A 24,606-nucleotide genomic window follows, 5' to 3' on the forward strand; every position below is an offset into this window, starting at 1 on the left:
CTGCGATCTAGTATGAGAGGGGAGTAAGTTGATGATTTTCAGGTTGCCTCAATTCTGTAGGTCCAAATAGATAATGGTAGAGTATAATTTTAATTTTGTGAATATGAACTCTGCTTGTGGTTATTCAGCTATATATTACATGGAGTTGACTGTGTGGAAATTAGGTTTTGGGGTGAAATTAGAGATAATTCAAGAAGGTTTGAAATCTTTAATTGGGGAGATCTGAGTCTGTACATGTAACTCTGCTGCTATAGCTACCTACATCTTTTATTTGAGAATAAAGAAATCCATATATATATATATATATATCTTCTCTATGTAAATAAACAAAATAAAATACCATCAGTCAATAATTATTTATTGTCTATACATGAGATTAGTCCTTTAAATATTTTGATAAGCTGTCTTGAAATGAAATAGGATAATAATCTGTATAACAACCACAAACAATTATTGTAATAAAATAATAATACATTGCTCAACACAAAAAATTTAACACTTCAAATGTTCGGAGATAACAATTAACAAAGTATTCAAAATAAATAACCAGTCTTTACATTCACTAAAAAAAAAAAAAGTTCTTTTTTTACACATTCACTTTTTTAGTATCATTTAGAGCTTGCATTATTAATTGTAGTTGAGGTCTTCTGGATTTTTGCAGGTCGTCAGGTATCATTTCTTGAAGATAGGCAATTTTATTTTTTAATGTTAGGCTTTCTTCAGCTGATTTAGAAACACGTGGAATAACTTTGTCCTAAAATATTAACAAATTTTCAATAATTATGAAATTTCATTTCACAGATTGATAGCTAAGAAGTAATAATTCATAACTAGGACCTGAACCTTCATTTATTTAAAAATGACAAATATTTAAATATTGTTTAACAAGCAAAGTGGGATGTTTATTAAAGAATCCGAAGGTTCAATGCCAATCACATGGTCCATCCAAACTTTAATCTACCAGATCAGTCTTGATGCAATCCTCCCACCAACACCTCAGTCTACCTCTTTTACATTGATGCATCTGTTCAGTGTTAATTAAACTTTTAGGGATCCCTTTGTTACTAAGCCCTGTAACCTTACACGCCCATCTGATCGTCTCAATGCTATAACCTAAATTGTATTTACTGGATGCAATGCTGCCAATTCAGTAATGTGTCACCTTTTGAATTCTCCAATTAACTAATCTTTTTTTGGTCCAATTATTTTATATAATACTTCCAATTTACATAATTTTTAAAAAGCTTAAGGTGCTGTTCTTCCCTAAGTGTCATGACAGATCATGTTTAGCATCCATAAATAGCAGTAGGAAGGATATTTTTATAAATTCCAACTTTTAAGTTTCTTGACAGTAGATGCGAGCTGAGCATTTTCAAAACTGAAAATAACAAGCATTTTTCACCTTAAAACTTGCTGTAATTTACTCATCAATTTTCTTTGGTTACCGCTGAACCTAATACTTATACCTCTCAACCAGTTTGAATGATTTCCATCTAAATCATCAGAATTGCTCCTATTTTTATTGGTAACCATATAGCCTACTCTACTCATAACATGTACCTGCACTAAAGTGACCTTCCTATGGGAAGTTGTAACTGCATTATTTATTATGGTTTAGGATTAATGTAAACTTAGCCATCTCGAAAAATGTAATAATCAAAAATACTATGTTTAAACGAAACAATATTCACAAATATACCTCGACATCACCAGATTCGCAAACTCGAAATCACATTGATTATGTATTGCTATATCATGGATGACAAAATAGTACAATTAACGTGAGATCATATAAGAGGGCAGAAACTAGTAATCATAAAAATTTGAGAAAAACTTAATGTAAAGAAAGAAGAGAAATGAAAATGGTTTCTGTCCAAAAATTTTAATCTGGAGAAATTAAAAATCCCTTCAATTAGAAATCAATTCGTACTCAAAATAAAAAATAGATTTGAAACCTTAGAACCTTTAGATGAGGGTCGTAAAGATACCTCGGTCTATATGGTTAGCAGTAGGAAAGGTAACAATTTCAGAGATATAGATATAAGAGGAAATAAATTTAAACAGGAAGAGAGGTTTAAATATTTAGATTCTATTATAACTTTATATGCATATAAAAAAATGAAATTGATCAGGAAATAAAAGCTAGTTTAAAAGTGGGAAATGTTTGTTATTTTTCAATTTCAAAATAGCTTAGTTCGTGGTTTCTGTCCAGAAACTGAAAAGTTAGAATTTACAAAACTATTATACTTCGTAGTTATTTATAGATGCGAAACACAGTCTCTTACACTAAGGGAAGAACATCCTCTGAAGGATTTTGAAAAGAAAGTACTACATAAAATATTCGGTCGAAAAAGAATGTGTCAACTGGAGAATTTAGAAGGCTACACAACGCTGAATTAAGGAAACTACTCCTGGTAAATATAATTCACGTTATATCATTAAAGTGAATAAGATGAACGTGTAAGGTTGTATGGCTTAGTAACAAACAGATCCATAAATGTTAATAAACGCTAAACTGGTGGGTAAACGTCCAAGGAGTTGAACAAAACGTAGGTGGAAGGATTGCGTCAAGACTGATTTAATAAATTTTGGTTTGGACGGGACAGATGTGTGTAGAGAAATCGGTAGTATCAGTATCAAACCTATGGATTCACTAAGCCTTTACTATTATTATGTGATTACTATATTATGATATGCCTCCATGAGTCATGAAAAAAAACACAAAACCGTTGATTTTAATATAAATAATACTTTAAATCAGTTTTCATCCCTACAGAATAGTAGCTGTTTTGCAGATACTTCTTAGCCATCAAGATATTAAATGATCATCTAAGGATGTTAATAAACTAATTTGTGTTAACTTTAAATAAATAAATTTAATAAATTATTAAAATTAATGTTGATATTAAGTTAGGGTAAATGACAGCAAGTTGAAGACAAAACATTGTAACAAATCTTTTTAAAGCTTTCATTTTGTCAGTTACCTTTACAATTAAATGCATCATTTAAATTGTACCATAATCAACTGACTAAGAATTTTTAATGCAATTTGTTTATTACTACAAGGACAGACCACAAAACACTGTAAAAAGTAGATTTTTACCAGACTAAAAACATATATAAACAGTATTTTCAGACAAAAAAAGAAAACCAATTAAAATGAAAAAAAAAAATTACTAATTTTTCCATTTAAAGAATATAAATAAAATTGAAAAAAACTGACTAATGTCATAAATGGTAGTACGTAAATTCTGATGTTAATAATGTAGCTATTAGAGTAGAATAATAGAGTAGCCTGAGAATAATAGAGTAGTTAGGGTAGCCAAAAATTAAAATAATTATTTTTAGACGTTTATTCTCAACTTAAATATATATTATGGGAAACTCTATTAGACTCATGACCACAGATGAGTTAGTTTGACTGGGAAGGAATGCAACTATTTAAATTACATTTTAATGTAGATTTGCAGGCATCATATGAAAAAAAAATTAAATATTTTTAGGCATAGGATAGTTTAGATTGAATAGTTCCAGTTACATTAAGACAATTTTCTTTTTTCAACAGTTATTCTTTTAATATTTTTGCCCCGTTTTAAAGTAACTGACCTTTGTAAACTACAATTTCAATAAAAATCATTTGTTTTCTATCATAATAATCACTTACCCAAATGAACTGAGAAAAATTAATCAGAAAATGATTAATTATGTGAAAATTTTTGACGAGGAAAGGTATTTGAAATGATACCAAAATGGAATCAATGATAGCATCAATTGTCGTCATAACCAATTGAATATTCACAGAGTCAAGAGATCCAATCAGCAACCATTCACTCAGTGTCAAAACAGGTAACACCTCGATTAAAAAAATATATAATTATTATTTATTAAATAAAACAAAATGAATAAAAATATAAAAAAGAAACTACATTACTTTCACTGTTTTTGTAACAACTTCTCTTCGACATTCCTGTGATATTTTCATTAGATCCTCTTTGAATCCTAGTCCTTCTTGAGCCCAAAATGGAATATCAGGCATATTCTGATTCCATTTTGACCATAAAATCCTTAAATGTATCCTATTAATGGGTTTAAGAGATACTACTTTCTTTTGGAGCCATATAATTTCATGGTCTAAAATAAAAAATAAATTAATGCAAAAGCTATTTAACACCTATAGTAAGTCCTTCTAATATAAACAAGAATTTCAAACCTGGCTGACTTTTTGAATTAACAAAATTGTTAGTTAACTGATTAATAATGACTGCCAGTTTGGAAGTAGCCGTCATCCTTTCTACGGTAAAATTAGTTATACCTGGTCTTAAATTATCCAATGCTTTTACTAGAAAAGCAAGTAAGACTGTCGTATTATCAGGAACAGTATTTATATCTACATAAACCTGAAAAAAAAAATATATATATATTACCATCAACACTTTTTAGCAGAGGACCAAGTCAATTATTATACATCAAAATTTAGGTTTTGAGGATTTCAATGGCTTTTTGAGACAAAATACAGAGACCTCTCATCAATAATAGTGGTGATTAACAAGCAAGAGTTCCTAGGCAACCCACAAGTGCTATGCTGCTACTTCTACATAATTACAACATAACCAGGTTAAGACACTACTCCTTATCACCTACGCTTTGGCATGTCCCAAGTTTTATCTTAAAATTATATATTCTCAAGAGGTGAATAATTGTGGTGAAGGGTCAATGAGTTTTTCTAATTTTTCAGATTTGTTTTTTCAAACTAATTGTTTCATTTTTTTATGGAACGAATCTTATATAAGTGTTTTAGAGCAGCAATTTGCATAGTACATAGAAGAGGAGCCACTTTTAGAACCGGTAGACAAACCTAGGACCGCATTTTTTCCTCTGGATAATTGTGAAAAAGGAATTGAGGTATGATAAGGCAGTATATTGCAAGTTAGCCTTTTATTCAGTTCTGAGGCTAGGGGATGCAATCATTTTAGAAAGAGTATCGTGTAAGTATAGAGTAAAAACGTCATCAGAGTGCTACCAATGGGTATTCTCTACACGCCTGTATCACTCCATTATAACTGAGATCAACTTTACCGACTGTATTAATATGTAAAGTTGTAATTTTCAATGAATATATTTTTAAAAAAATCTATATTTAATTTTTTTTTTTTAAATAAAAGAAACTTACAGATAATAAATCAAAGAAGAATACTACACTTTCCATGTCATTGTCATTTAAACTTTTTTCAAGCCTTGGTAAAACATGGCCAGGGAAAAACAAATTTCCTTCAATAAGTCCCAAAGCACATAATTTCTGAACCTGTTAAAACAATAAATTAATTAACAACAAACAATAAATAAAACGGTAGTCAATAAGATAATTAAATAAAATAAAACTTAATATGCCAACATTTTTGTTCTATATTTTAGCTCTTTTCAGGATAAAAGAAAAAAAAAAAAAGAGGAGACAACCATCTTCTCCTCTTCTTTTTTTAAATTTATTGTTTAATAAATTATTTTTTATATATTATTTATTTATTTGTGCACACAAATAAATAATTCGTTTATTTGTGTTTTTTCTGCTGACTGCTCCCCCCAACCCTCTTCTCCTCTTACATATCTACGGTCAACTATCTTCACATCATTAAAAAAAAAAAGAAGGATTAGAAAGTAAGAAAATTAACATATATTAAATAATTAAAATTTTTTTTTTTATTTAACTGGGTATTGGTATTAAGATAGGCTAGCTCTTGGCAATCATATCGCTGACTACTGTGATTAATTATTTAATATATAATAATACATTTTTTCATATAATAATACATATTATTTACATCTGCACCTATCAATTACAAAATTGACAATCAGCAGATTGCCTAACTGTAATATATAATAATAAAAATAATATTTTAAAGTATAATGCAGCTTAAATATATTTTAAAAAAAGTAAAATTAATTATACTAGTTAGATCTATTTAGAATAATATTTGAATAAGTCATCCTAAATGAAACTCTTTAAAGAACAAATGATGTAAACCTGCTTTTTAGCAGATCCAATTTAAGAGACTGAAATATAAAACAAAAATAGTAGATATTTATATGGAATACCTTATTAAAAATTAAGCCATTCCATAAGTTAATTTTTCATCATTACATGCTTGTGTGAATAACCAAAGTCAACAGTCTTATTACTATGACTTGTAAATCAACAATGCTTAAACATATTTTACAAATATAATTGAAAAAAATAAAATAAATATATGCTGGATTGTTAAGGTGAAATTCTTTCTATGGAGCTTTTTAATAAAAACACCCTTAGTAATTTTTATTCCTATCATCTAGTTATCTAATTCCTACAATCACACTATTTTATTATTAACATAATTAAACTTTACATTAATATATTTTTTAATGATTTAAATATTATAATAATATTCCCTTATCATAATAATATGAGCTATTTCAGAATTCAAATCTTGTCAACCTTGATAATGATTAACAATTCTTTTTTTGTTAAAACATTCATTAATGCTACATTCCATCTCTCTTTATAACATTATCTAATGTTCTAATATTGATTATTAGCACTTTGAATTTATAATGAAACATCTAATAGAATTTTAGATAGTGCTATGAATAGATAGAATATAACATTAAAGAATATAAATGTTAGTAAAAACAGAATAGTTAAGTTATATAAATGAATTATTAAAAAGGTTGACAGGATTTGAATTATACAATGGTTCAAGTTAATAATAAGGTAATATTGTTAAAACATTTTAATAGTAAATAAAAAAAAATTGACAGTATAAAGTTTAACCAGATTAATAATAAAACTGTGCAAATACAGGAACTACATAACCTATGATGGGGGTAAAGATCCAAAAACATGTTGAAAATATTAATATAGGAGTTTTTATTAAAATGCCCCATAGAAAGAATTTCACCTCAACATTCAAATATATATATTACAAAAGATTTCCAAGTAATTAATCAAGAATATATATATATATATATAAATGATTGTTTGAATTATGAAAACAGATTTTGAGATTTTAAAATGGTTTCTTTTAATCAGATACTACAAGTGAAGTTGTTCTGAACATGTGAATATAATTTATAGCAATAATAAAATATTTAGTGAACCTGTTTGAAGCCAATTAATGGGAAGGAGTCAAAAAGATCCAATGAGGTATGAACTCATTCTATATAACTAAATTATCATATAAAGATAAGATCAGAAAAATATAAAAGCATACAACCACAAGACAATGTTTTAATGGAAGGTTTGGTACAAACTCAATAGCTATCAGCTATACAAAGCTTAAAGAAAGGAACAGGACTCAAAGAAATGAAGAAAACTAGAAAATCATGCAGACTCAAAGATACACAGAAAATCTATTAGGGTAATATATTAGAAGAAATAAATATATCCTGAGATAATAATTGGAAGAAATGATAGGGTTAACATATATTAAGTATAAATCTAAAATATCAATGCTTGATATAATAACAGATATAACCAACGGGTTTGAGGAGCGACAAATTCGGATTATCGAATGGGTAAAAATATGTAATTTTGATAACAAAGAATAAATTTAAAAACATATTATAATAATAGTTAATTTAGAAATTTTTTCAAAAATTATTTTCTCAAGAAATAGTCTTAAATTTGTTTGTTCGGAAGTTGAAAGAGACCATCTTTTTCAAAGCCTCTTAACTGCATACAAATATTTTTTATCCTAACAACATAAGTTGTTTATAATACAATTATTGTAATTAAATAATTATTGTATTGAATGAATGTATAAACTTTTTAAATAAATTTAAAAAGTATAGATTTTTTTCTTATTCTGTACGGGTTGTTCAAATCATAGAATGGTCTGGATTAACTAAGTCCTGATTATCAAGAGTAGATTGTAGTGTTAATAGGAAAGAAGGGTTGATAATAAACAAACATTTCATATGTACCACAAAAATGTTTTCATAACCTCAGGAAAATAGGGGAGAGTTTAGTTCCCTTGGAAAAGTGAATCACTGCAGCCAAGACGAAATATTTCAAAAGGGCAGTTGGCTAACCAGAAGAGACTGCATCAGTCATGTAAAAATAAAAAAAGGTGACAACACCATTGGATAATCAATAACTATAAGGATAATAGGAACAAGTAAAAGAAAAGAGGGAAAAAGACAAAAAGGTTGCTCTCAGAAGACAAGGGATAACATACCCAGTTGGGAAATAAGAGGAACAAGCAGCTGACCATCATGAAGATGCTGAAAAATGATGGTTGCAGTAAATGGGTCTTGTGTTCCCCAAGGATGAGATACAAAACAGAGGATACAATTATTTTTTTAATTACCAATTGAAGAAAAGTATCTCTTTTCTTTTCTAATGATGAAGTTACAGAATCCATAAGGTGTATAGTTGCACCCAAGGTCAAATTGAGTGTTGATGCTGAACAATATACATTAGCTAAAGGTGTAATATGTGTTAACAAATCTAGAAGAAGGTCGGTCTTCAGATCACTGCTTAAACACTCTTTCAGAAGAGTCTGCATAAAGATTTCACAGTTTTCAAAACAAAATATCACAAACTCACTATACATCTAAAACAGATAAATGAAAAAATTAGAATATAATGTAATAAATTTATACAAATTTAATATGTGAAAAACAATTTACCTCATCTCTGCTTCCATTTACTGATGAGATTTTATTCAAAGCAACAATGAGGGAACTTTCAAAATGCTCCCTCTGAAGTATATTACTATTACCTTTAACTCGAAAATAGTATGATAAAAGATCTAACTGATCCGATAATGACATTTTTTTAACACAGTGAAAAAACAATTCTTTAGCAACTTCGAAGAAATCTCTAGGACACTGAGACGTTGACAAAAATTCACAAAGATTATCTAACAGCACTATTCCTATTTCAAGATCAAAAAGATGAGCATTGTCTTGAATTACTTTCATGTATTTAGAACTTTGAAAAATTCCTGGAACACACATTAAACCTTTTAACCATTTTGATTGAGTACGTTTAGGATTCAACAAGTTTAAAATAATTGTTTCAGCATCTGCTTTTCTTATTTCGTCATCTTCAGTAATTGGTTGAACGGCAATATTACTTAAGGATGAGTCTAAAACCTTTAAGTTACTAATATCATCATTCATATGTTTGATGGAATTTATTTCTTCTCTGCAAAGAAATGCTTCTTCTCTAACAGCAGTTTGAAGGGTTTTATCGACTAAATCTTTAATATCCACCTCACACCATGACATATACATATCTACACTAATACACATTACAGCTTCAGCACATTTAGAAACTAACAAACTTAGACAATGATTAGTCCAATTGATTTCTCTTTTACATTCACCCCATTTATTATAATCAAATTCTACAGAAAAATCATATATTTCTATAGGGTCCTCTGTGTTTAGTTTAATTTTCCTAATACAATGTTTTAATACTGATAACAACATTTTAATAAAATACCCTATGTAAATATGTTTCTTTTCAGTTTCCCATGGCAAATCAGCAATAAATTGTTTCACATTGTAGGATATAATATCTTGGAACAGTTTAACAAATTTCTGTACAACAATAGGCATTAAATTTGAATTTTGTAAACTTGTAATTTTGTAAAATGTACTTTCATATAATGATTCTAAAAATGTAACAGATCTATCAGGATTTAAATATTTCAAATGTTCACCCATCACTTGTAACAATTCACTACTTAAAAATTCTGGGCCTAATCTAATTACTTCCCCAACAAACAGGCCTAACTGAAGTTCTGATGATAATCTGAAATAAAGATAGCTACTAAGTTTAGGAAGGCAGCCGAGTAAGTGCCAAAAATTTGAGTCATCTTCTAGGAGAGTTATAGATGGCAAATCAGTATTAACTATAAGTAGTAAGTTAATCTTCCTAAGCTGTTCTTCTTTTAAACTTAACTCCATAATCAATAATCTAATCGATTCCACAATTTTGTGTGAAATTTTGTCATTATCTGTAAAGAAAATAATAGAGGTTAATAGTAATAAACAATAATAAAACAGCTAATTCAATAAAATATATTTCTGATACCTTTGGTTATTGTACTGAATTTTATAACTGAACCGTTTTGGTGGCTCCTCAAAATTCCTTGAACGGCTGTAAATAACTGATCGAATTCCATTTTATTTAAAAATACTAAATTTAAAGGTATTCTCTCATCAGCAATTCCACTTCTTGTTTATAACCTTTTTCGTAAGTAACTGGTTCCCCGCCAAAGAAAGAAAGAGGGAATGCTAGTTGAGTTGTTATACTCATGTAACAACTCGAGTTTAGATTGCAAATTGGCAATATTAAAGTAAAGAAATTAACATAAATAAAAATTATGAACACAAAGTATAAGGGTATATAGTAAAGAATAACTCTAATTCTATAAATATATAAAACGATCCTTGAGATTAGAGTGGTTTTGTAATCTTATCACACGTGTTATCTTTAGAAGGTTACAACGCGTGAAATAATAAAACCGGGATTAAACAATTTGTTTTTAAATTTGATATTTTAATTTGCTTTATATCCTACATTCAATTATTATTTTTATTATCTAAGATGATAGTAGCTATAAGATTAACAAATTATTTTTATTGACATAAATAAGGCAATAATTCCTTTAAAAAGCCGCTGAATAGTCTAAAGTCATTTACATTTTTGCATTAATGAATACTGTACTAATGTTAGCGTCTAAATTTAATGGTCTATTATTGTGTTTCCTTGAAATTGGTTTCATGGATCCACACTTTCATAAGTTAGACAACTGTGACTGATAAGCTTAGCTGTCACCTACTTAACATTAGAAAGTAGTGGGTTAATGTTACTGTGAAAGAAATATTGTATGTTTCATTTGTACTTACAATGATTGTAGTTACTTGTTTAGCACCAGTAAATATTGCTGTTATAAAGTACTGTGAGTTTTCCTATACTTAAGTGTTGCAGTTCACCATACCTGCCATTTAATATATCCTAATTTTCTTTTCTTTTTTATATGAATTTTATTTTGCAGGGGGGAAGCGGGATGAACAATTAATTTTACCTCTTAATGATTCTGTTAGTGTTTCATTAAGTACAGACCAGGTAAGACTTATTAAGTACCAGAATTTTTGTTTTAAAAAAAAATTAAATGTTTCATACTGTCATGAAAAAAAACAAGACTATTTTCCCAGTATGATTGTTGAATGTTTTTCCATATACTTAGTGATGTAATGATAATTTTTCATTGAGATTGATAATACATATACTGTTAGAAATTGTTTTGGTTCATATTTTTTTATTTGAAAGTGGGATACCAAACCTTTGAGATAATCTAGTCATGAGAATAATTATTTTAATTTTTTGTAATATTGTTTAAAATAATTATTCTTTAATGTAATAATAGATTTATTACAATAATTTGTAATTGTCTAAGATAATTATTTAACATAGTTATATTTTTAATTTATTTAATTATATTAATTTAATATTATAGTATTAATTTATTAATTATATTAATTTAATATTATAGTTTTAATTTTCTCAATATGATTGAATTATATCTAAAATTGTGAAATATATTTCATAATTATTTGCTAACAGATGCATGCTAAGACTACGGTCATGATAAGTCCAAATTTTGAAAAAGATCGGTTATGGTTGAACGGAAAGTAAGTTATTTCAAGAATAATTACCATTACAGCATTAACAAATAAGTTAGTCCCACATCTGATTTCATTTTATTATTTTTTAGAGAAGAATCATGCACGAGTCCTCGGGTCCAAGCTTGTTTAAAAGAAAGTTAGTACTACTTCTAATAAAAGATAATAATTTTATTGTTAAGCTGTTTTATTGAGAGTATTTTTTAATATTAAAGTAATATTTATTCTTTATTCATTGATAATGTTTTGTAGTACGAAGGAGAGCTTCACAGACTCAGAAAGGAAAAAAAAACAATCAAGGAATTGATCTTTGGAAAGTTCATATTTGTTCTGAAAATAATTTTCCTACCGCTGCTGGTTTAGCTTCATCTGCTGCAGGTTATGCTTGCTTAGGTATGAAAAAGTTTTCATAGCTGTGAAAGTGTGTATTTCAATTTTAAAAAAGGAGGATTCGTAAGTCACACTTATCTAAAGCATTGGTGATTTTTCCCTTGGGTCATTGCTTAATGATAACTTATGAATACTGTTATTGCTTGTTTTCTATTACATTTCAATAATTTTAAATTATTATCATTTCTTATATGTGGATTATCTTTGAATTCATAACTCTTGTGAGTTTCTTTATATAAAATATTCATGTGCTTCATTAGGTTTTTCTATTACAGTCACTGCTGTAGCTAAAGCTTATAAAGTGGAAGGAGACTATACAACTATTGCAAGACTCGGGTCTGGTTCAGCATGTAGGTCTGTTCTTGGAGGCTTTGTTAGATGGCATAAAGGTGATCAAGGAGATGGTTCTGACTCTTTTGCTAGCCAGATTCTCCCTGCATCACATTGGCCTACCATCAGGATTCTTATTCTTGTGGTAACTTAATCTATTAACTGTTGAATTTCTGGACATTGTTGGGGGATAATAACAATGATAATCATCTTAATACAGTGCTCTCTTAATTTTTCAACATTAATACATCTTTAATAAATGAAAAATCTTAGGTATAATTTAACAAACTTATACATTTTAAATGTTATAGATGTCTCAGATTATGGTACCATTATTTTTAAAAAACTACTATTTTAATCACCTTGAAAATCTCTAATTCATCTAGTTTTAACTCATTTAAGGAATAACAACCAATAATGCTAATTTTGTTTTATATGATGCAACCATTGTGAAAATATGATCCCTGTGCTCAAAAATAATTCATTTGACCTCAGTCATTGAGATGGTCTTTTGTTGTACCTTATCTTACATCTTTCCAGAAGAAGAATATACATTAAACATGAGGTATTCCCATCTGCATTGAGCTTTCTAATTCCTTCTTTATTGAAAAAATGAGATAAAATATAACGTGTTTCTTAATTTATCATTATCATTATAAATGATCATTATGAAGTAGTTCAGAATATGGCCTAAGTTCAAAAGTGGCAATTAGGATAGCTTTGATGAGCATGGTGGACGAGTCCTGAAGAAATTCCATACTAAACTATGAACAATAATTGTCAATTTTTCTGCTTCAAAATTTAAAAACTGATATTTCCCGATCTATTCAACTTGCTCCTCAAAATATAGGCCATGAATTTTTATCACATAGAAATAATTTATGAGCCAAAAATTTAATGCTTCTTTCAAATTTAATGAATAAGATTGTCATGGGCAAATTATCTCAAATTCAAATTTTAGAATTAGTGCTCAAAGTTTAGGACCTGAATAGTATCAGAAATCAGAATTTAAGATCCATTAATTTGATGGTTCATCAAATCAAATGTAAATACAATTTTGCTAAATATTTGTATTTCTGCCAGATTTGATTGAAATGAAAATTATTAAATCCCTTAGTTTTATCTTAATAATGAATGTATTACAATTTTATAGATTATATCGGTAGATATGCCTTTATGGCACAAAGGCACCGATTTGTTTTAATGTACAAATATTTTATAAAATAGAGCAATCAATATTGTGGCAGGCTTCTGATTATTCATTTCCAAGTATATTTAAACAACTGAAATATAGCAATGGATTTATTTTTAACTTTATATATGTTGAATAGGGTAATCTGAAAAATATTTTACTTAATTCTAGGTTAGTGATTCCAGGAAAAAAATCAGCAGTAGTTATGGAATGCAGCGCTCTGTTGAAACTAGTGAACTTCTGAAGCACCGTGCTACCCACATTGTTCCTCAAAGAACAGAACAAATTATTAAGGTATTGTTATGAATTTTAGTGTTTACATTTTTGGATTAATGTTTTTGTAACTTTCCTTTTTTATAACAAGATTATCCTTCAACTCTGGGGTGTGGAGTGCTGGTTCTAAAATTTTCCAGCATTACATCATTGGGTTGGGACCCTTTTAGCTCTTATATTGCAGAGATAGGCATTTTAACTTTTTAATTGACTTAAATAGATAAAACATTAAAATGGAATGGTTCCCATCAAGAAATATCATAAATTTATAATATTATAAGTATACAATAGAGTATATACTGTTTCTCGAATGCCCATTGGCCTTGGAAAAGCAGATAGCTTAAAATAAAGCACTTGGGTGTCTAAGATTTTTCTTATTTGATCCAAAAAAATCTCATTCAAAGTTGCATCTAATAACAACATCACTTTGAAATAATATCTTAAACTGATCGAGTTAAATTTTCTGTTGGATTAAATTTGCCAGAATTGTTTTGCATTCTTTGGCTGTCAAATAAGCTTGGAGTGTTTAGTAATGGCACAACAGTCTGGCCCACTAGAAAGTATGGGAGTTTATTTTGTAACATTATTCCGTGAATAGACACTAATAAAACTTGAAAACTTACATCTGGTTTTTACTCAATTGATTAATTAAAATAATTTAGTTCTTTAATTTGAAATATAATTTTGGTGATGGTTTCAGGCAATCAAAAATCATGATTTTGAAACATTTGCTGAGCTCACAATGAAAGATAGTAATCAACTTCATTCTGTTTGCTTGGATACATATCCTCCTGCAGTTTATATGAATGATGTTTCACACACCATTGTTGAATTTGTTCATTCATATAATAAAATTAAAGGAACTACTAAGGTAGGTTTTGTAGTTTTAACTTTATTAATCAAGTTAGCTTTATTTTTAATAATTATAAATTTTTTTCTAGTTTTTATTAATTGTTTAATAAATTTACTTTTTTTCATGGAACTTCAAAAAATTTGTCTATGAAAACGCCACAATAATGTGACTATGAATCCCATTATTTCCCATATGGCTTATTATTCAATATTTAGTATTTCTTCTTGTTATTCATTTAATTGGAAGATCGCCGATTGACTGTGTGTTATAACAAATGAAAGATAGTCTGTTAAACTATTTATATAGAGCCATATTATATTCAGGCTCAATATAAATACCTTAATCACGATTCGAGTTTTTATTTGACCGGACCCGGGCCATCTTCCATTTATTTATTTAATTATTTCTTGTTTTAATCATTGTTTTTTTTATTTGCTTTCACTTTCTTTTTAAAGTTTTTTTTGTTTTTTATTTTCTTAGCAAAATACCGACTACTAAGTCAATTATACTATTGACTACTACTGTGTCAATACTAAACTAAGATTTAGTTATAATTTATATAATACTAAGATTTAGTTAAACTTAGATTTGTCATCGAGTTATAGTAAAACTCTGGTTATCCAATGGCCTGTTTTTGGGGTACAGTTTAACTTTCAATACTGTCTGTAAAATATTAAGTGAATGAAAATTTGTATTGTTTACAATTTTTTTATTTATTTCTGTTTTAAAAATAGTTTGTTAATTTCATAGTTCTGTTAATTAAATTTTTTTACTGTGTTATTTATTTGTATTTGAGAGTAATTTGGGTTAAAATTCAACAATGTGTTTATTGGAAGAAAATCCAAAAGTTTTATTTGGTCTATTTTGTAAGCGATTTTTTATTTTTCTATAGATACCTTAGAATAAAATTAACAGCACTACTATCCACATATGTTTTAAATAACATAATTTGACAATTTTTTGTTTGTAACTACAACCTGTTGGTTGGCCTTTGTAACCAATTTTATATTGTTTAAATAAGAATATTCATGTCTAAGAGTACTTATATTTTCTGTGATTTCTCATAATTCAAATCATTACTTTTAGCTGGCTTATACATTCGATGCTGGGCCTAATGCATGCTTATTCTTGCAAGAAGAGGATGTAGCTGAAGTTGTTGCTGCTGTTAAACAAGTATTTCCGCCTACTGATGAAAATAACTATATTAGAGGAATCAATGTACCAGAAAAGACTTTAGATAAGGTGACAATTATTATTCATAATTATTTTTATCATCCCATTTTATATTTATGCAGTGAGTGGTCTCTGGAATTAAAGGTTTGATTGGCTGAATCCTCAAAGGTTTTTTGTGTTTGAATACAATTTTCCATGGACTTAATCACGAGGTATCACCTCAAAAACAAGAATTAAGTTTGTGAAAAATTACTTTTGGATGATCATTCACTCCTCATTGAACCATCTATCAAATGGAGGCCACAGATTTGGGAGGTCTTCTCCCTTGTAAGGATGTTGATTGTCGTTATTTGTTTTCTTCCTAATGCCCTCCTATTTCAGCAAAGTAGTTTAGGGAACCTGTACGACTGCAACTATCTCTTATTACCCTAGAGTAGCCACACTTTTTGGCTCTAGTTCAATACCCTCTTTTAAAGGATTCTCTTATTCATTACTCTGAAGATTATCAGGGAATGCCTGTAGTTTATTCTGTACTTTAACTTTATATGTGTTTTGGTCTTTTGATGGAAATTACAACTCCTTAGATGATTTTTATTATTTGTGTTGTCAATGAAGAATACCCCTCAGACAATTTGCTCCTCTCCTCTCCCTTCTTAAATATCTCATCTACTTAGTTTGGAGTTTACTTACTAATGAATTTCCAGATTATATTTGTGGAGAGATATGTGTATTTTTAAATAAATGAAGTATACCGAGGGACCTTTATTGTGCAATAATTTTGAGAGAGTAAATTATATCTCAATTGCTCCTTGATCAGTTTAGTAAAAGCCATGCTGAGGTACGTGTTAGTCAAGGTTAAAGAGAGACTAAAAATATTATTACCTTTTAACTATTATGAGACGATTAACCATGTATAATTGTAAACAGATTTCTAACTGTCAATAATCTCTGTACAATTAAATGGATTTAACGAAATAAATATTTTTACAAGAATATATATTGGTTTTATGTTATATAGTTGATATTTGTAGAATCTGAAATATATTTCTTGTTCAATGTTCATCATTAACTCTTAAATCATGAACATATTTAGTAAAAATTCTTCAGCATGTATCAAGTTTGAATATTCGAATTAATATAAAAATGTAATTAGAAAAAGTATTGTCTAGGTTTTAAAATATTTCTTTTACAATTTTTTTCTAGTTTTGCTTATTTTAATCTCAGAATTATTTGAAAAATTAAAATTATTAAAAAAATTAAAATTTCAATGTCAAAGTAGTTTTACGAGTAGATGATCGGGGTGCGATCAGTAAATAAATAAGAACTAATTTATTTGTGTACTTTATATTTATTTTAGCTTCTTTTTTTTACTCATCTATATAACTTTTTTTCCCATCATATCAAATATTTCATTTTTCTTTCATACATTCATTATGTTGATTTGAATTGTTTTTTATTATTTTAGACATTACTTACATATCTTATTTTGTGAAGTCCATTACTCATCATTTACATTTTCTTCCGCACCTTTCATTCATTTTGTTAAAAATTTCTGTTTTTAATTTTTCATAATTTATTTTATATAATTCTTACTTCTATAATACTATATTTCACCTTTTATCGTTATCAATCTACCTAAGTCATTGCTACGTATTTCCAAATTTGTTTGTTTATTATTTTCCCTCATTTATATGTTTCTCTGTGTAATGTTATCTCTTTTTTGTTTTTTTAGCCCTGATAAAGACCTGAAATTCAGGTCGAAACATCTGCCCAAATAAGTTTGCGTTTATTTGCTGACCCTCCTCTCCCCACCAGATTATCTTCTCATATTAATCTACAATCAGCTATTAACACCTTATTATAAAGTAGTTTTAGTAATAAGCATTAATTGAAGTAGTTCAGGATATGTGTATTTACTCTATTCTGTGTTTTATATGAAAAAGTAAAGGTGATAAAGGAAAATAAATTACTGTAGGAAGATAGTCTGGGTGGCAGCCAATATGGGTACAAAATAGTAAAAAGCTATTTATTGGTAACCAATATTCCGCCCCACTTTGTAGGGCAAATCCTGAAGATTTCTAAGAGGTTTCATGTTAGTGGATTGTAGTTTGTTGAAAATGTTTTTATCTATAGTTTTTTAATATGTTGTACCTTTATTGACAACATCCTACAAAAAGTAAACTGTCTGTCTTCTGAAAATAAATTAAATTTATCAGTCATTTATCTTTATATTTAAACAATTTTTATTATTAACAGGATTTGGTGCTTCCATCGGGTCCACAAGAAGCAGGTTCCCTCCGTTATATCATTCATACAAAGATTGGTGAAGGTCCTTCAGAGATTAATAACCCTGAGGGACACCTCCTTGACCAAAATGGCCTTCCGAAACCAAAAACTGGTTGGATATAAAATGATTTTAATTTTGATATACTAATTTTTAATTAAACCCTGGAGTGCAAAAGTAGTGTGGGTCAAAACTATAATTTTGAGATATTGAACACTTTAGGGGAAGTTCTCATAGTTCCTGAGGAGGAGACGAGGCTTAGGGGATTATCATTCCCTTTCCCCCTAATTATTTTAAAATCTAACAAGTGAAAATTGGGAACCTACTTCTAACTGCAAAAAACATTACTCAAAGAGGTTATTATACTGAAAATTGCTTTTAAATGCTATTTAGAGATTTCTAAATTTTAATAAATTCAGTAGTGCACCCATTAGTAGTATTAGTATTTATCCAGGGCTTTATTAACCTGAGTTTCGAGGGACCAATTTTTTTTTTTTTTTTTTTTACACTATTTTCTGCATATTTATTTTAAAATATGGATATCATTTTAGAAAAAAAAAAGTAAACACAACTAAGCCTTGAAGGAAACAGAACTTCTACTACTCTATTTTGAACAGGAGAATACCGATTATAGCACAATTATCTTGGTATGGGCAATGAGAACTAATATTAGAAAAGAAATATTTAGTAAAAATTAAACTATAATTACTTTTTTTTTTCTGAAAGCAAACTCAATACATAAATAAAAACATGCCCACATTAATTCTTATATATTATAATTTAATGTATATAAAACGTTTGTTTGTTAATAAAAGTGATTTTCTGCAGTTTTATTTTTTTAAAAATTAAACTTCTTATCATAACATTAAGTCAATAAAATGTTATAATTCTATAATCTGGGTATTTCAATGATCCATGAACCCCCATACCCATCGTTAACCCAGATAACGGACATTCTACTGTATTATAAATACAGTAGAATGTCAAAACACATTTATGAAAAGCACAAATTTCAGGGAATTCTTTCCTGACCTCCAGTTAGTTAATTGAAACGGTCAAGATTTTATATTTTGTTTCTCCAGCCCCAAATAAGTTATAGCAATTTTCCTGGAAGTACTCAGAGAAAGTAAGCTCTTACTTCTTACCAAATACTTTATAGAACTTTCCCTGAAATGATGAATATCTCAATAACTCTGGTTTTGACTTACAACACTTTTGCATTCAATAGCTCAATTGTATCCATTATTGCGACTGATAATAGAAATTTATTTAAGGGATGAAGAAGTATTATATTTGTTTATTTATTGAAACACAATTCAGGTCGGATTGTATCATATGAAATTTAAATTTTCAGGTAAGACATTAATAAAACTTTAATTGATGTGTGCCTATTCTTTCAATTAATCAAAATGGGCACTTACCTTATTTTGCTTTCTTTTAAATTTTTTCTTTATAAATGTTCCCATTTGGAACTATTAGAAATAAGTTCCAAGTAGGAATTTTATATCACATTACTAGTTCCTTGGCTTTGTAGAAAAAAATAGAACAATGTCATAAAAAGAAGCAATTAATTAATGGATTCTGAAAATTTCGAGTTAAAAGTTTTGGATGGCCAGTCTAAAAATGGATATTCTTTAATTGTGTAGGAGAATTGGCACATGCTTAACTACTAAATTAAAGTTCTGTTCAGACTTCATTGTCATGATTTTCACTCCTGTTTATTAATGCTGCCCCAAAACTGAAATTTCTCGTAATCTGAACATTTTTATTTATCTTAAGGTAAGAAAATATAGAATTTATTAGAATCTCATTTGATTTAAAAAAATTATTTTATTAAAAAATCATCGGTGGAAGAAATTTTAATAATAAAACAGTTATTAAAAGTGTTTATTATCTATTAATAAAATCATGTGTCTATCAAAAAATATGCTCAACATTTACTCACAAACACTGATAGTTTGTTTAATATATACTAGTATAAAAGAAAAATTAGATCGAATTGTTTTGGTTCCTGTTGACTGTAAAATATCAATGTATGCCTTAAGTATAGTATGAATTAAATACAAATATTTTTCTGCTGTAAAAAAAAAAAAAGTATTGTAATTTTATAAGCTGTATTACAAATATTAATATAATTAAGTCAAAAGTTCCATATTTAAAACACTCTCAGGTTATATTTGTAAGGATTGGTAAGTTATTTTAGAAAATCCAAGTAATATTTGGATTAAGGTAATGGGATATGAGAAAATAAATATTATTTTACAAATAAACTATTTATTTCCTATTGTATAATGAAACCCATTTTATTTTTCTTGATAATATTTAACAAAAATGGAAAAATCAACAACACAGTATATTTTAAAGAATGAATATCCATATTATACAGTTCTATTGATGAAGGAGTTATATGACGTTAAAGCTAGCTGGTGGATTCCTGTATCGGCTTTGCACTCTCTGAAAAATAAATAGATGATATAAGAAAATAGTATTCATCTCAGGTACAGTAATATTGTGATATTACAATATAATAAATTTAATACAACTGTTAACAAACAACATATTTATAAAGTTATAGTTGCAAACTAAAATTTTGCTCATGTGACAAGGTTAAGGTTAAAAATGTTAGATGTAGTAGTAAGATACAAAAGGAAATTTAGAATTGTCACTTGAAGCTAGTCCTTGAATAATGTGCTGAGATAGTAAACTGAAATAAACTTACGATGGTAAGTTAGGGTACATAATTGAACTCTGAAAGATAAGAGGAAACAGTTTAGCAAAACAGTGAGTGATAAAATGAATGATACTGAGTAATGTGGGGGTTTTAAGAATTATTTCACTTAGGTCTAAATGTTAAGTTACTAGACTTAAAGAATGGTTTAAAAATTAAATCACACCAGCAAGCAAATGCACAAATCATTGCTGTTAATTAAAAACAAAGACAAATTTGATTTTTTTAAGTCATAAAAGTTTTGAGTGTAAAAATCAGTTCTTCATACAAAAAAATATTTGATTAAAGAAAAATCCTAGCAACAAATCTAAATGAACTTGCTATATTCGATCAAAATATGATAAAATATCAGAAAATTATACATACACTTAACTATTAATCGAATAAAGCAAATATAGCAAATTTATGTTATTTTTACTGTTAGAAAATTCAACCTTTCTTTAAAAAAACAAAACAAAAAAGAAATCACACCATTCACTAATCACAAACTTACAAGAAACAGCCCATAAGGCATCTTAGTCTTTTTGATCTGAAATAAAAATTATAATAAATAAAAGGAAATGTAAAGATACATTACAATTACTGTTTATTTAAAAGCAATTTCCTAAGTATTAGTTCTAACTAATGCCTAAAATATAGGCAAAGAAGTCCCTGTTAACTCTAAAAGTGAATCAAATGTGAGAGAGTATAAAACATAAGTGAATTCCTATAGCTACTTCGATGTAGCTAAACAGCTTCCTTCCTTCAAACTATTGTTTAGTAAATGAATAAACAGGTTTGTCGTCACAAGCTTACTCATTATAATCATTTTATTGAAGGTATTCCGAGGTTTCAGTGACACAACAATTACACTTTGTTTTACTCATGGAACAGAAAAGTACAAATACTAAGTTCATATTTTATTTCAATTGAGTATGCATAGTTACTACAAAAATGTATTTTTTAAATTAAATTAAATTATTGCTATGATAAATATTTCAATGCTGTGTGCGACTTGCAGGTAATGCCTAAGCCAAATCCAATAAAAATTTTTTTTTATGTAAAATTCATATTTTGGTGTAATTTAGAACCAACAAAGCCAGAAACAACTAAAAGGAAACAATTATTTACTTGGAACCTTACAGGTATCAAAAATGTTACTTGTCCTACAAATAATTTTAATGAATTTATAAAGATGTTTTAATATTAATTAATGTGTTTTTTCCCCATACTATGACTTAACTAAAAGTTATATAACTTTCAGTTTTCAATTCTCTTATTTTAAATTTATTAAACAACAAGTTATAATATACCAGATATATTCTTCTTCTGGCATGACAGACCAAGGCCTCCCACGTTTCTTGACTAGGTGGTTTCCATAGGGTGGATTCGTCACTACCACGCCTATTTTTTTGAGTACCACCCATTGGCTAATAGGACTCACAAATGCCCAGGAGAGGCTGTGAGTGAGTATTGTGGAATTATATGCTTAAAAAAATCCCGGGTAGGGCCAGGCTCGAACTCACAACCTTTCAGGTTGTAGACAGGTGTGTTACCACACTGCTACCGTTGCCCCATACTAGATATATACCTCTATTAATTTATTTATAATTATATCTAATAAATATGGTTAGTAATATCTGATCAGATACCAAGATTAGTAGGAGGATAAAACTATAATTATGGTTCTATGGAGCCTCTTTACAACAATAGACTAAAACTTCAACACGCTCAACACTATGGGGTACTAACTGCTGTAAACAATATTTTAACATATTTTTAATATCCATGTAAATGATATATATTCCCCTCCCTTGGGATGTTATATTAGAAAATCTATCTCTAGGAACCAGTATTCAATATCTTAACCAGAGCAGAATGAATTATGGAGAATATTTACCAATTTCAGAAAAACACTGGTGACACTTATATTACAAATTAATACCAATATAGATTAATATGAACAATGAAAACATCATCATGCTAATGTTTAATATTAGCAATAATTCTGGAGGGTGAAATCAAATATAAAATTCATCCTAGGACAACTGACCTACTTAGATTAATAAAAATGTATTCAGTAATACTTATTTGATGACTTATAATAACAATCATAAAAGACTGATAGCATCTTTATAGTAACTTTAAAAATATACACATAAAAAACTTACTGATTGGTTTTCCATCCTTCCAAGGTGTAAATCGCACGTGTGACTCTTCTCTTTTAAGAGCTTCAGTTTTTAAATTTGATTTCAATGATTGTCGAAGAACTTTGGCAGCAATGTTTGAGTATTGAATATAGCTAAATCAAAAATTTTAAAATGAGATCAGGTACGTTAAGAGTAATAAATATGATACAGCTTAATCATTGTATATGCAGTGTCAAGTAATCTAATGCAAGTTAAAATTACTAGTGTTGTAAGTACTAATTACTTTTCAGTTTAAATTTGGGACAAATGTTAATTTTTATATCACATTGTAAAGACAAATATATTTAATGTATAAACTAGAACTAGGCTATCTAAAACTGTATACTTTCAGACCATTCGTTTAATAACAAAATATTGCTTCACTGGACTGGATCATAATACTGACCAAACACGATGTAAAAATATAATAATATATTTATAATTAAAAACTTTAATATCAATAAAAATAATTAAATAAATACTAGCTGATAAAATAGGTAAGGAATATGTCTTATCACACTAATAGTGAACCTTAAATTGATAATAAATTTAGAAGTAAAAAACGGGCTAGAGTATTTGCTTATCACTAATACAAGAAGACATTTAACAGATAAAAATAAAATCTATTTAAGCAAAAAAATACTTTTAAATAAAATAAGGATGTGAAGTAATAACTCGGTTAACCTTTCATAACCTGACGAACTAATACTAAAATAACTAAAAGGTGCATCATAAGAAAACTTTAAATGGTAAATACGGACAAGCTAATACTGAAAAAACTATGTAAGATCTTATAATTTCCGGCAATTAAGAAATTATAAGTAACTTAAACTGCAATATAAAATTAAACTTAGAATCACAATCCATATATTAGGAAAATAAATACAAGAGAAAAATCAAAAATCATTTCCAAATACGCACTTAAGACCAGCAGCTCTCCACGAAGACATTTTTCAAATAGTTCAAGCCGGAATATTCTCTATTAAACCACAGAGAAGACTTTTGAAAGACGGTCAGCTGTAAGAGAAATCGGCTGCCTGTATGATCGAACAGTACCTTCAAGTATGGATTGAAAACAAATCTATTCATTTATTTGCAACATTGTGTTCAGTTTTCATTAAGATAAATAAATTTATCAAATTAAACACTAATTAACAAATATAAATTTACCGAGCTAGATGCTTGTGGACAAGCGGTGGCACCATCTGTTGTAGGGATCGACAATCTAGTGATGATAGTGATAATGGTAGATGTATCAGCTTGAAACTGTCGTCTGCTACCGTGCTGTCTGGATTTACTAGTTAGTCGGTTGTACTATTAACTATCTGCGCAAGGCCGACGAACTTAAATGACTGATATCTATACATGGGATCTCGGCTTAAAGCGGAGATTCTATGATGACGGTCTTAGTGATAGTAATAATAATAGAAAGCTGTCGCAGACACTATGATCGGGTAAACTCACATTTGCTGTGATAATATTAGGATTTGTTTGATAGTAGTATCTATCATCATATAGTATCTATCATCATATAGTATCTATCAT

The 24,606-nt window shown here is 28.1% G+C and overlaps 3 protein-coding genes across 6 annotated transcripts; 1 reads left to right on the plus strand and 2 right to left on the minus strand.

Moving 5' to 3' along the window:
• Positions 1-337: 337 nt before the first annotated feature.
• Positions 338-10,377, minus strand: LOC106689629 (uncharacterized). The gene is made up of 8 exons (XM_014434716.3): positions 10,076-10,377; positions 8,662-9,998; positions 8,340-8,585; positions 5,171-5,302; positions 4,211-4,397; positions 3,932-4,131; positions 3,665-3,853; positions 338-754 (listed from the first exon to the last, which is right to left on the minus strand). Exons 1-8 carry the CDS (start codon positions 10,164-10,166, stop codon positions 587-589), a joined length of 2,550 nt encoding a protein of 849 aa, XP_014290202.1. The 5' UTR covers positions 10,167-10,377; the 3' UTR covers positions 338-586.
• On the plus strand, positions 6,518-20,075 carry Mvd (mevalonate diphosphate decarboxylase). 3 transcript variants are annotated; one of them, XM_014434740.3, is made up of 10 exons: positions 6,518-6,742; positions 11,043-11,113; positions 11,612-11,679; positions 11,763-11,809; positions 11,923-12,063; positions 12,336-12,535; positions 13,754-13,876; positions 14,556-14,726; positions 15,795-15,950; positions 18,138-20,075. In XM_014434740.3, the coding sequence occupies exons 3-10, from the start codon at positions 11,612-11,614 to the stop codon at positions 18,288-18,290; spliced, it is 1,059 nt and encodes a 352-aa protein (XP_014290226.1). In that variant the 5' UTR covers positions 6,518-6,742; positions 11,043-11,113; the 3' UTR covers positions 18,291-20,075. The 3 variants fall into 3 exon arrangements, with proteins under 3 accessions (XP_014290226.1, XP_066908011.1, XP_014290216.1); XM_067051910.1 differs by having other exon boundaries at positions 6,525-6,650; XM_014434730.3 differs by lacking the exon at positions 6,518-6,742 and adding an exon at positions 10,589-10,946.
• A 344-nt stretch (positions 20,076-20,419) lies between these two features.
• On the minus strand, positions 20,420-24,133 carry sun (stunted). 2 transcript variants are annotated; one of them, XM_014434759.3, is made up of 4 exons: positions 23,983-24,117; positions 23,044-23,174; positions 21,387-21,422; positions 20,420-20,619 (listed from the first exon to the last, which is right to left on the minus strand). In XM_014434759.3, exons 1-3 carry the CDS (start codon positions 24,009-24,011, stop codon positions 21,409-21,411), a joined length of 174 nt encoding a protein of 57 aa, XP_014290245.1. In that variant the 5' UTR covers positions 24,012-24,117; the 3' UTR covers positions 20,420-20,619; positions 21,387-21,408. The 2 variants fall into 2 exon arrangements, with proteins under 2 accessions (XP_014290245.1, XP_014290238.1); XM_014434752.3 differs by lacking the exon at positions 21,387-21,422 and having other exon boundaries at positions 23,983-24,133.
• Positions 24,134-24,606: the final 473 nt, after the last annotated feature.

Source organism: Halyomorpha halys, unplaced genomic scaffold, assembly GCF_000696795.3.
Source record: "Halyomorpha halys isolate HHAL.00 unplaced genomic scaffold, Hhal_1.1 Scaffold47.1, whole genome shotgun sequence".
Lineage (NCBI taxonomy): Eukaryota > Metazoa > Arthropoda > Insecta > Hemiptera > Pentatomidae > Halyomorpha > Halyomorpha halys.

What these genes read in the sequence shown, in the direction of transcription:
- LOC106689629 (XM_014434716.3), bottom strand. Translation starts at nt 10,166, where the DNA reads ATGGAATTCGATCAGTTATTTACAGCCGTTCAAGGAATTTTGAGGAGC. An exon ending in TCTTCTTTGATTTATTATCT is followed by an intron (nt 4,398 to 5,170) that starts GTAAGTTTCTTT and finishes TTTTTTTTTCAG; the next exon opens with GTTTATGTAGATATAAATAC. An exon ending in ATTTTTCTCAGTTCATTTGG is followed by an intron (nt 755 to 3,664) that starts GTAAGTGATTAT and finishes TTAATATTTTAG; the next exon opens with GACAAAGTTATTCCACGTGT.
- Mvd (XM_014434730.3), top strand. Translation starts at nt 10,895, where the DNA reads ATGATTGTAGTTACTTGTTTAGCACCAGTAAATATTGCTGTTATAAAG. An exon ending in TTTCATTAAGTACAGACCAG is followed by an intron (nt 11,114 to 11,611) that starts GTAAGACTTATT and finishes ATTTGCTAACAG; the next exon opens with ATGCATGCTAAGACTACGGT. An exon ending in TGCAGGTTATGCTTGCTTAG is followed by an intron (nt 12,064 to 12,335) that starts GTATGAAAAAGT and finishes TTTCTATTACAG; the next exon opens with TCACTGCTGTAGCTAAAGCT.
- sun (XM_014434752.3), bottom strand. Translation starts at nt 24,011, where the DNA reads ATGTCTTCGTGGAGAGCTGCTGGTCTTAA. An exon ending in TGGAGAGCTGCTGGTCTTAA is followed by an intron (nt 23,175 to 23,982) that starts GTGCGTATTTGG and finishes TTTTTGATTTAG; the next exon opens with CTATATTCAATACTCAAACA. An exon ending in GAAGGATGGAAAACCAATCA is followed by an intron (nt 20,620 to 23,043) that starts GTAAGTTTTTTA and finishes TTTATTTTTCAG; the next exon opens with AGAGTGCAAAGCCGATACAG.